The 11,706-nt window shown below is 38.0% G+C and overlaps 3 protein-coding genes across 3 annotated transcripts; 1 reads left to right on the forward strand and 2 right to left on the reverse strand.

Annotated features, from left to right (window-relative positions):
- Positions 1-2,721: 2,721 nt before the first annotated feature.
- On the reverse strand, positions 2,722-3,600 carry LOC110764673 (21 kDa protein). Its single transcript, XM_021967685.2, has one exon. The coding sequence runs from the start codon at positions 3,505-3,507 to the stop codon at positions 2,923-2,925; it is 585 nt and encodes a 194-aa protein (XP_021823377.1). The 5' UTR covers positions 3,508-3,600; the 3' UTR covers positions 2,722-2,922.
- Positions 3,601-5,706: 2,106 nt separating this feature from the next.
- OTP70 (Tetratricopeptide repeat (TPR)-like superfamily protein) lies at positions 5,707-7,746 on the reverse strand. The gene has a single exon (XM_021967676.2). It carries the CDS (start codon positions 7,699-7,701, stop codon positions 6,142-6,144), a length of 1,560 nt encoding a protein of 519 aa, XP_021823368.2. The 5' UTR covers positions 7,702-7,746; the 3' UTR covers positions 5,707-6,141.
- A 2,351-nt stretch (positions 7,747-10,097) lies between these two features.
- Positions 10,098-11,429, forward strand: LOC110764724 (MYB-like transcription factor ODO1). The gene is made up of 2 exons (XM_021967737.2): positions 10,098-10,449; positions 10,731-11,429. The coding sequence occupies exons 1-2, from the start codon at positions 10,187-10,189 to the stop codon at positions 11,203-11,205; spliced, it is 738 nt and encodes a 245-aa protein (XP_021823429.1). The 5' UTR covers positions 10,098-10,186; the 3' UTR covers positions 11,206-11,429.
- Positions 11,430-11,706: the final 277 nt, after the last annotated feature.

Consider the following 11,706-nt stretch of genomic DNA (forward strand, 5'->3'; position numbering starts at 1 on the left):
GCCTCTCAAAATACCATCCATGTCTTCTTCAATACCACGTGTAAACCACCTAACCCGTACCCTGATCAGATGGGACTCCGGCTGCTCATGACAGGCTACTCTGCTCACTCTTGCCCCCTAGTAAAAAGCATAAAGCCATCATGAGAAGAGAACGTGGAAGAACCCTGACCATTCCCCATTTGACAAGACGACCTGATGTGAGGTCCGAGCTGAGGTGACCGACTTAAAGAATATCTTGTGAATCTTCGTATAAATAAGGCTTGAATTTGTGTACAAAAGGGTATGACTTTTTCCCAAGTACAAAAGGAAGAAGACTTGCCAAATACACAAAAAAGATTACTCCTATTCTTATCATTATTCCAATATAAGCATCATACAATCAAGGAACCAAATCTCCTCCTCATTTCAAGTAAAAACACTTGTATTTCATACGTTGACCACAGGAAGTTTGAGGTCTAAACAAAGTTAATATTAGGCCTCATTTGTTAGGGAGGATTAGACTAAGACTAGTGAACGTAAGAAATGAAATTTGTTAAACTGTAAATACAGTAGTTTTATGCACAGTCGTTAGTTTTTCTTGTCTGTAAACAGTTTGTAATTGATAAAATTCCCACACGGCATCTCGGGTTTGTGATGTATAGTTGAAAGATGGCAACATGCTGGCCAAACAAAGCCCCTTAATTACCAGATATATGTTTTTTGGACCAGAATCCTTGTTTTCTCCAAGCGCAAGTGTTTATAAGTCAAATTTTAAATTGACAAACTCTTGCATTAATTCAGGCATGTGAATGGGGATGATCACATGGAGAATACATGATCTAATGATTCGATATCTTTTTTGAGTCCTTTCGAACTTGTTCTCTTATTATTAAACTAGCCTCTCCGCATGCGCTCCCGCGCCTGCGAGAGGCTTTTTTTAAAATTTTTAAAATTTATTTGAGAATTAAAAAAGATAATGGGTAGTTGTGTTCCATAAAAATAGGATCCATTATCTGATTTTTCTTTTAATTTTAATTTTTTTTAAATAAAAAAGTGTGAATTTACCATATTATACTCATTTAATTAATAATTTCAATTCTTAATGTTTGTATTAACCAATGGTATTTTTTGGTATTTTGAATGTTTCACCATTCTTTACCTTTTACTTTATATATATAGATGAAATTAGAATGTGTAACATGAGTTTTGGAAAATTTAATTAAAATATGCTTGCATTAGGTCAGTGGCACTACCTAACCATCCATTAAAAAAAGGTCATTGGAAATCATGTGTTAAGATTCTAACTCACTACTATCAACATCGATGTTATCTATAATTTAACTACCGCATTCTGACATGTCTATGTGTGAGATTTTATATAAAATATATCAATACTATTAGTGGTGAATCTCTTATATCTTAAAATATTCAAATAATATATTGTGAAAGGAAAAGTAAGTCATCATAAGTGATGGGTGCCCACGCCATTGCGATTTGCCTACGTACGTAGGCCATTCTAGATGGATAGATTTATATACGACCTGACTGGGGAAGGGAAAGGAAAGGAACGCCTAATAAAATTCATTCTGAAATCATGATTGGAAACTTTATTGTCTTTCTTTTAGGTATAAACTAAATTCCAGAGCCGCGGTTGTGGATAAGACACGATTCTTAACTTATATTTATGAAATATATCTAAACTTTGCACCACCCATTATTTACCAATTTCTGCGTTTTTAACATGAAGGGCATGAAAGGAAGAAGATGATATGTCGTCTTGCTTTTTCTTTTCTCTTTCTTTTTGGTTAAGAGATATATACATATATAAGATATCCTCTTGCTTTTTGATTCATATGCTAAAAGGAAAAGCTCAAGGATTGGATAAAGCCGGAAACTTCGTTGCGGTGTCCCAAACCCAATCCCCAATCCCCAATCCCCAATCTTCAATCCCCTCCGTTTGATATTTGTTGGCCAAACCAAATGCATTTGAAGTCACCTTGTAGTAGATGGATAGATTGTTGAGTTTTGTTTTCACGTGGTCTTCTTCTTCTTCATCTTCAAAGCCTTACTCTCTCACGTGGACATCGTCACCACGCAACTTCCCACAAACGTCCCTCTTTGTCCACTCCCATCCCAACAGTTTCACCTTTCACACTCAACACTACTCATCCATATATGTTTTTAGTTATTGCTTTTCATCGCTAGTATTTAATTGTCTACGCGCAAAAACTATTATAAATTATTGATGCGTAAAAACAAATAATTGTGACTATTTATGCATTAGAATTCCGTACAATTAAGACTTATAATTGCGGACACAATGCATCAACGACACACAATTAGGCACGTATAACTAAGAAATTATTGATGCGTAAAAATAGATAATTGTGACTATTGATGCATCAAAATTCCATACAATTAAGACCTATAATTGCGGACACGATGCATCAACGACTCACAATTGTGCACGTATAATTAAAACTTACAGTTGTGCACACGATACATCAATGTTTCACAATTGTGCACGCATCCTCGCGTGCATTTTAGCATAATTTGAAAATAATTATAGCCAAAGTTCAACTGTTATTTTACCAAAAGAATAATAAAGTAGTTGTACGGACATATGGTTCCTTCATGCCTTTCGCTTGAAATAGTCTTAAATTGATATTTTGCCCCTTCAATCAAGGATCTCATCATGAATAATTTAAGCTCTAAAACAGTTCAAAAGTTCCAAAATCCAGATACCAAAACAAGCAGCCTTCATAGCTTCACACATACATATACAACCAGAGGATTCAGAACACTTAAAGCATATTTTATATCTCTTCTATATCACAAACTGACTGAACTATACATATCAAAACCAAACCACATCAAAATAGTTCTAACATAAGAATAAACAAAACAAAAACAAAAACTCAGATTCAGGATCTGCAGCTGTCATCAGTGCTTGGAGGCAAACCTGTTGCACAAGGCCAGAGCATTGCTAGTGCACTGTGCAACATTAAGCACCTGAGCTCTGATTGAGGCCTTGATTTTGCCATCCAAGGCCTTGCCAGAGAACCCATCAAGGCAGGTATTGTCGTCAGTCAAAGCAGCACTAACCCAAGTCTCCACATTGCTCATGTGCCACACGAAATCCTGGCCCTTGGATTTGCCCATGTTCTTCAGCTCCTGGACTGATTTGCTGAGCCTGTCCACGCTATCACCCATCTCCTCCAAGCAGTCCTTGAGAGCTCCATACTCCCTAGCCTTCAGCCCCTTAAATTTGGCCAACTTGGTCACAAATGTCTTGGCCTTTTGAGCCCTGGTTAGGCTCACGGACAGGGCAGCCTGGGCCAGCTGCCGAGGGCTTTGCTGGATTGAATTGGCGTAGGAAGAGAGGGATTGGATGCAGACTTGTGGGTAGGTGGTGGCGCTGCATGAGCTCTTTATGAAATTTGTATCACTTGTTGTGGCTGCAGAGTTGGCTGTGCCAAAAAAGTAGAAAATGGGAAGAAGTAGCAAAAAAACAGAGGCTCTAGCCATTGAAGAAAAGCTTCAAACTTTGGACTGGGATTTGAGAGTGGGATTGGATTTGGGAAGGTTAAGATTTGAGAGTGAGAGAAGAGAGAGTGAGAAGGTTGTATATTTATAGAGGGTTTTATGCTGAATTTATGTACACCGTGTATCGGATTTAATTTTTCGTTGTTTTGAAAATAAAAATAAAAATCTTCCTTTGCGTCTTCGAAAGTGAAAAAGGTAAAGATAGATAAAGGGCTTTGGTAGAAATAAATAAATAAACAAAGGGCCACTAAAATCCTTTGTCAACTTAATGAAAACTTAGGCACATGCCACTCTGTATTTTTCAACCTTATGTTTGTAAATTCATTACCTAATTCTTTGCCACCGACGTGACTTTATTTACATTTTATGGGCAGAAAATTGAAATCAATGAGCTTTGATTTGCTAGTAATGTGGGATCCACATATTGGGAGGCTGTTGATTGGGGACAAAAACCTTGGCCAGGAAATTAATTTAATGTCCCCTCATGTGACGTGATGATAAACAAATCTGAGCACGAATCACGGATTATGAAAAAGATTATGTTGGAATTCCTTTAATTATGCAACAAGATTTAGGGAGGGAGTCGTATAAAACATAAGCTGCCAAAGTGACACTGTCTGCCTGTAGCGTCACTGGTGGACTGATATATGACTTTTCCATGATCACTGCGCTTCATCTCCTCAACCAGTGCCTGTTAACTTGCAAACAATTTGGGTTCAATTTGACCTAATTCAAAGTCCTCCATGGGAAAGCAATGTGAAGGGAGGGGTCAAAACAACTAGTTTTTTTATACAAGCATGTTGATGAAAGGTAGTAAAACCCTTTAAAACCCTAAAAACGAGATGTGAAACCCGTAGTTTAAAAACTGTCCAAAGTAATGTGAAAGGAACATAAACTGCAAGGAATGCTTTCTGCTTTTCTTTCACCTTTGAATTAAATTTCATCAACCACCAAAGAGAAAGAAAAGGTTACCAGTCAGTCAGTTCATACTCAACGAGGTCAGTTGAAGGGAGACAAAGGCCTCTGCCGCTCTGCCCCACCCCTTCTCTCTATTATTTTTGGCCTCTGCTTCTGCTCTCAAATCCCTTGCCGACATGATATTTTTTAGTCACTGGATTATCAGAAGCCCAGAAACGAAGATTTACTTCATCTATTATGAACCCTATTATTGATATTATTATATAAAACTAGTGGTTTTGTTTCTACATGTCCATTTTGAAGCACTGCGGAGATTAAAATAAAAAAAGAGAAGAGAATGCAAACTCTGCTTTTGGTTGCTTCTATCACTCCATAAGGACCCACTAAACTGCATTATTGGCATAATTAATTACGATCATGTGACCAACATGAGATATGAACGTCAACATTTCAAGCCTCTTCACAGCACGAGATATGACAATTTGCAGCCGACATGCCCATATCAAAGTTCTGGCCGCCCCCAAAAAACCGGCATAGGTATTAATTGTACATACATATAAACGAATGATTTTTTTGTTTTTGTTTTTTGATAAGATATTTAAACATATTATATAGATTTTGTTTGTTTGTCCTATTTCAAGGGTTAAGAAGAAACACAAATTTTGCAACTAAATAGATGATGTCATAAGCATATGTGTATTAATGTGGACTTAATTCTGTAATAATCATTTGGGCAGAAACCTACGATGTCCCTATAAATAAAGCAAGCTATTGCCTTGCAAAGGAACCACTAGTGTAGTGGTTTTGGAGCAATTGCTCTCATATGCACGGTCATGGGTTCGAGTCCTAACATCCGTATAGTGTGTGTGAGTTTATTATGTTATCACCTCTCTCAATAGGAAAAGTCCTCAAAAAGCAAACTATTGCCATGTTTATGAACAATATATTGGATTAACATTGTAATTCCAGCTTTAATGAGCATGGTTAAGACAAAGAGAAGAGAATGTCTTTGATTGATCCTGAACAACGAGGACCAATTGTTTGTTGGGATGTACGATTTTTTGTGAATCATTGAGCTCAATAATGCCAGGTAATAATGAAAGAGGCTGAAAATAATTAATAGTAGAAGCATCTGGTGGAAAAAGATACTCGAATGATACCTAACGGGCTTTATGATATAAATTTACAGGGTATATTTGAATCAGCACATGCGGCAATTATAGTATATTATACAGCAAATGAATTGAAATATTATTGCATGGTAGCTGGGATTTTGGGTTAATATTAACTTAATTAATCATCTGTCCTTTTACATGCACTGCTGGCTGGAGCTTGTGGACTAATGCCATGGTCTCTTCAGTTAAGAAAAATGAATTATTTTATTTTTTCTTATGTTGGAAATTTACATTTTATCTACTGAACAATAATCTTAATCACATTTCCTCTGAAGCCTTTTTGCAGATAAATTCATGTGTCTTCCCTGTCATAACGAAGGCACGAAAGAGATGAACAGGTGAGGTGGGGTTTTGCAGCCACGAGCAGCCACATGCACTTGTCTGCAAGAAGGGCCCAAGGCCATTTAGGATCCATGTTGAGCCAAGAAGGAAGGACCCAAGGCCAGCTAGAACTAGGGGCAAGCCAACCAGGAGATTTTAATTTTGTGGAATTAAACCTCAAACACTACAGAGATGGGGACTATTAGTCCAATCCTCTCTCCACCATCATCAATCTCACTCTCTCCACATCTTCCAATTTACCCACATAGCCATAAATCTTCATTAAAAGCCCAAAATTGTATTCATTATCAGGCTCCAGCTCAAAAAGCCTTTCAGCTGCAACCTCTCCAATATCTACATTGCCATGAAGGTAGCAAGCATACAGTAATGCACCCCACACAGTTGGCCCAGCCTCGAACTCCATTCCATCCACTATGATACCATAAGCTTCTCTGATTCGACCTGCCCTTCCGTAAAGATTCACCATACAAGCATAATGTTCCATAATTGGGCTAATCCTATATCTATTTTTCATGACAGAATATAATCTCTCACCATCCTTCACCAAACCTAAATGGGCACAAGCCGATAATATTGACACGAATGTGATACTGTCTGGTAAGGCACCAGAACTCTCCATCTGCTCAAAAAACAGCAAGGCTTCCGGGCTTTTAGAATGAGCTGAAATCATAGTATTCCATGTTATGACATCCCTCTCAGGCATATGACAAAACAACCACCTTGCTCGATTCAACTTGCGATGATTCGAATACGCTGCAATCAAGGCATTGGCAATAGACAAGTTCCACTCAACTCCTTGCCGAATTACCCATCCATGGATTTGAATTACAAGCTCCAATGATGACTCTGCAGCTGCGAGGATAGTGGATATGGCAACAGAGTCTGCCTGGTGCCCTTCATGAAGCATTTCATGAAAGATGTCCAAAGCCTGCAACAGCAGCCCATGACGCATGTAACTCGTGAGCATGGTGTTCCAAGAGACGTGGTCTCGACTAGTAATCTTATCAAACACTTTCCGAGCCTTCACAATGTCACCACATTTGGCATACATGTCCACCAATGCATTCAGCACAAACCTGTCATTCAATAAACCCAATCGCACTATATGGCGATGCACAGCCTCACCTATTTGAATGAACCCTATTCCCCCACAAGCTTTCAAAACACGAGGGAACGTGAACCGGTCCGGTTCAACTCCCTCTTCCTCCATTTGGAAGTATAGCGCCATAGCATCCTCATACAAACCCAGTTCTGCATACCCCGAGATAAGTGAATTCCAGGCGAAAGCAGACACGTCCCTCTTAGGCATTTCATCAAACACCTGGTGAGCCTCCTCGATATACCCATGCGTAGCATAGAGCCGAAGAAGTTTCGACGAGATGCCTAGATTTCTACGCAAAACGCTTCTTGGGATAAGACGGTGAACTCGGAGACCGTAGTCCATGGCTTGAAATTGATAGCATGTTTCTAACAGGGAAGCAAAAGTTTCGGTATCGACGTTTATGCCTTTATCAATGGCTGCTTCAAGGTCACTGACGACGGCGTCGAGGGCTTGGAGCTTGGTTTGGGTATGGGGTTTATGGTAGATAATGAGGGGGGTTGGGATTGTTTTCGGGAAAGAGAGGGAATTGTTGCTTTGATTTTGGTTAACTTGTTTTTGCTTCTTGTTTTTCTTGCTCTTGGAAGAGCAGATGCTCAGTTTTGCTGTGTGGAAACTTAGGGGTTGTAAAGTGGTCACCATTTGTGAAAGGATTGTTGGACCAACCAGATGATGGTCATGGTCATGGAAAGAAACTAAAAACAATTTTTTTTGAGTTGCTTGCTGGTATGGGCCTATGAAAACTAGCCCAATTGCAGATCTTGAGCTTTGATTCTAAAAAAATGATGATCTTTTATCTTTTGGGTTTTTTTTTTCTGTGCATAATTCAAGATCTAGGATTTAGCTTTCTCGATACAACAAAGTGATCTCAGTTTAAAATTAATTTAAGAATTCTTCGACGAGAGGCCCGTCTATCCCTTAAATATAAGATTAGCTTTAGAATTAACAGTAATGGGATGGGCCTCGGTTAGCTTTCGAATTAACAATAAAGCCCAAAGTTATGTATCTTACATCATCATCATCACAATGTACAAAGCAATCTCTGCATTAATCTTGGCTTATCATCTAATTAATCATACCCAAATCAGAACTCACGTAGCAATTGACCATCAATCAAACCCAAACTCTACTCTGAATCAAAGAAAAAGGGTCGGAAAAAAAACTGAAAATTAAAGAAGGTATTATTGATCTCCTTTAAAATTGGATTGCGTTGCGTGATCAAAAGGGATGTTGCTTTGCTTTGCTGCCTCAACACTCAAAGTTTATTATGACTAATAAAAAATAGTTGATTGGTTATTAGCAGCAAACAACTCTACCAGACCAACCAACACCTTTGAAATTTTACAACACACGTTGAATTAATGGAGAAAAGTTGCAACTCCTTTTTTCTTTTTTTCTTTTTTTCTTTTTTCTTTTTGGCAGTTTAATTGATTATGATTGGTAATAGCTTAATGACGGCAGATAAACTCACGCATTACATCACTAATTTAGATAATGATTTCGTAAGGTTTAGGATACAAAAACAAGTTATGATTCCCTTTTCTAGGTTTTATTATTATTATTATTATTATTATTTTCTGTTTGGTGGGTCTTCACACTCAGGATGTTTCAGATTTTCTAAAGCTGAAAAAAAACAAGTGCGGATCGTTTGGTTGTAGGTAGTTAGCAAACACTGCACACATATTTCACTATCAACATTGCATTTGTATACTAGCATGTGATTTACAAAGGGAAAAAATATATATTTGCTTTCTCACATTTATCTATTCACAAGTCCTCGTACAGTGATTTGGCTTGAACAGAATCGAAATTGAGTTCGAGCCAATTCTTATGGGCTAATGCTTAAAATTCACTAAATAACGACATGAATGTTAATTCAGTTTAGATAAAATAATTTAGTAAGACGGAGCCACTAGCCGTGAAAATTTACAAAAATCCAACTTGTAAGATGAAAAAAGGCACAAAATAAGATGGGCAAAAACCAGAAACACACTTGAAAATTTCAATGGTGTGTTGTGACGATATGGGTGATGAAATGCTTAAGTAAGAGTGAGACGAAGATTGAAGAAAGGTGGAGAAATTGTAGTGCAATTTGAAAAAGAAAAGGCCGATGCTTAGGTGTAGCTTTATGATTGACTGCAGAATTTGCCAACTGAAATCCCCCACATGGATGAGGACAAGTGGACTATAATCAATCGATATCGTGCGCTCCTATATTAATATTTGGCCCCACTCTCTTACATCAAGCAACTGCATTCACGCGCCTGTAAAATTAATTAACCCTAAATTATTTATTTCCTTTTATAATTTTATATTAGAATCCTTTGAATAGGACTGAGGCAGGCATGTACTTATACAAAGTCATTTTCTTGTCATGAATTTATCACCACATCCACAAATTCACAATGCAACTGGAATGATACCCTTGGAAAGGACCTTTTTCTTGGGCTATGCATGCGCCATTGGGACCAAAATTGCACAAATTAAATAATTTATTTACTAATTTCTTATGAGAATTTATTCATCTATATATATAAAGCACCAAAGGGTTTTTTTTTCTTTTCTTTTCTTTTGATACTCTCAAAATTCTTATGTGGCGGTGCATGCTTATGAAAAGTTTGATAAAGGCACTCCCTTTTTATGTAAACATTTGCATATTCCAAAAGGGTTTATTTAGTGTCAACCAAAAAAAAAGGGGGGGTTATCTTTACTTCTTTTTTGGTTAAGGATGGCAAAAGGTAAAAAAGTAGGTTTGGCAAATGCAATATTAGGAAGAGGAGGAACATGAAATTATGGGCATCCCCAATGCCCCATGGGTGAGACGAAAAGCTTTGGTTGGTGGGGTAGATGGATTAGAGCTTTGCCAATTTGGTACCCAGGTCATAAAAAAAAGAAGGCTAAATGCCATGGAAAGTGTCAATTTAAATTTGGTCCAAAATTTAGTTGTGACATCCACGCATATAAGTCAAGAGCGTGAGACTTAGTGTACATTTTTTGTTTTTTGTTTTCTTATTGATTTCCCCTAAAAGAAAGGCAGCCACTACTCACAGTTAGTATATAAAGGAAGGTGAGTGGGGCTTTGGCGTAGCAAGTACTACACACTACACTTAGCAGCACAAAGAAAGTAATGGGAAGGCAACCTTGTTGTGACAAGCTTGGTGTGAAGAAAGGGCCATGGACTGCTGAGGAGGACAAGAAATTGGTGAATTTTCTCCTCGCACACGGCCAATGCTGTTGGCGCGCTGTCCCCAAGCTTGCCGGCCTCAGGCGCTGCGGCAAGAGCTGCCGCCTCCGGTGGACTAACTACCTCCGGCCTGACTTGAAAAGAGGCCTCCTTAATGAAGCTGAGGAGCAACTTGTCATTGACCTCCATTCCCGTCTTGGCAATAGGTTCGCTTTTGTTCTTTGCTATACTTTTCTACTGCTCTTGTCACCAACCATTCTCTAGTTTCTTCATCTTTTAGGACCCATAAATAATGTATAACATTATAATCAAACTTTTTTTGACACCACACTGTTTAAAGAGCTTATAGCTATAACAACTTCAGCTGTGCAAAACAGCACTTGCTATGCTTATTCTAGTATAAATATCACTTCTTTTAGGTAACCTTTTTTGTTTTGTTTTACTTGACATGTAATTAGCATAATTTGAGCTGTGATTTTGCCTCCAGGTGGTCTAAAATTGCAGCAGGATTGCCTGGAAGAACTGACAATGAGATCAAGAACCACTGGAACACACACATCAAAAAGAAGCTTATCAAGATGGGCATTGATCCAATCACCCATGAACCTCTCCGCAAGCCAGTCACTCCACCAGAAATGCCTTGTAAACCAAACAATCCACCTGCAGATTTAGACATGAATCAGGAGAACGTGAATATCCCAGAACATGGAATCTCTTCTGCAGCTGAAAGTTCCTCAAGCAATGAATCCCGGCCATTGGAGCCTAACCCTAAGAGTGAAGATGACCCGTTGATGAGCTACATATTATTCGGTACATTCCTGGAAGATTTGACATGGGATTTTTCAGCCTCATCAGAAGATAGCTCACCAGCTGATAATCCGGCGGAGGATAATAGCTTAGCATGGTTCTTGGACTGTAAAGATTTTGGAGTTGAAGATTTCGAGCTCGGGTGTATCAATTAGTGACTGACACAAGGTCATATATTTTCAGTACCAGAATCCACAAAAAAGTTACCAACCAAAGCGCGCTCTCTCTCTCTCTCTCTCTCTCTCTCTATAAGAAGTACATAGCCAAACAAAGTAACCAATAAAAAAAAGAAGAAGACGACTTTGTATGTTGGACACTTAAATCATTCTATCTGAAAAATGATGAGGCAAAGGAACGAAAAGACCAACAACTTGTTTAAGAGATCTGTTTATTCTCTTTAGCATTTTGATTGATTCCCACTAACACTATTTAGTGGAATATCTGTAGTTTTAAAATGTAGACTAGTTTATTAAAACTAGTAGCCAGCCAGTGGCCAATGACATCAACATATGGGTTGGTAGGTGGGGTGTCCTTTTGCAACAAAAACTACCACACACCAATTTGAAAAAAACAAAAAGAAAAAGAAAAAAGAAATAGATGTCATATAACTTTTGATACATTTAGTCATTGCAAAATAAAGCTCAGTTTTTTTAAAA

The sequence above is a fragment of the Prunus avium genome, chromosome 2 (genome assembly GCF_965620075.1).
Source record: "Prunus avium chromosome 2, drPruAviu1.hap1.1, whole genome shotgun sequence".
In the NCBI taxonomy this organism is placed as follows: Eukaryota; Viridiplantae; Streptophyta; class Magnoliopsida; order Rosales; family Rosaceae; genus Prunus; species Prunus avium.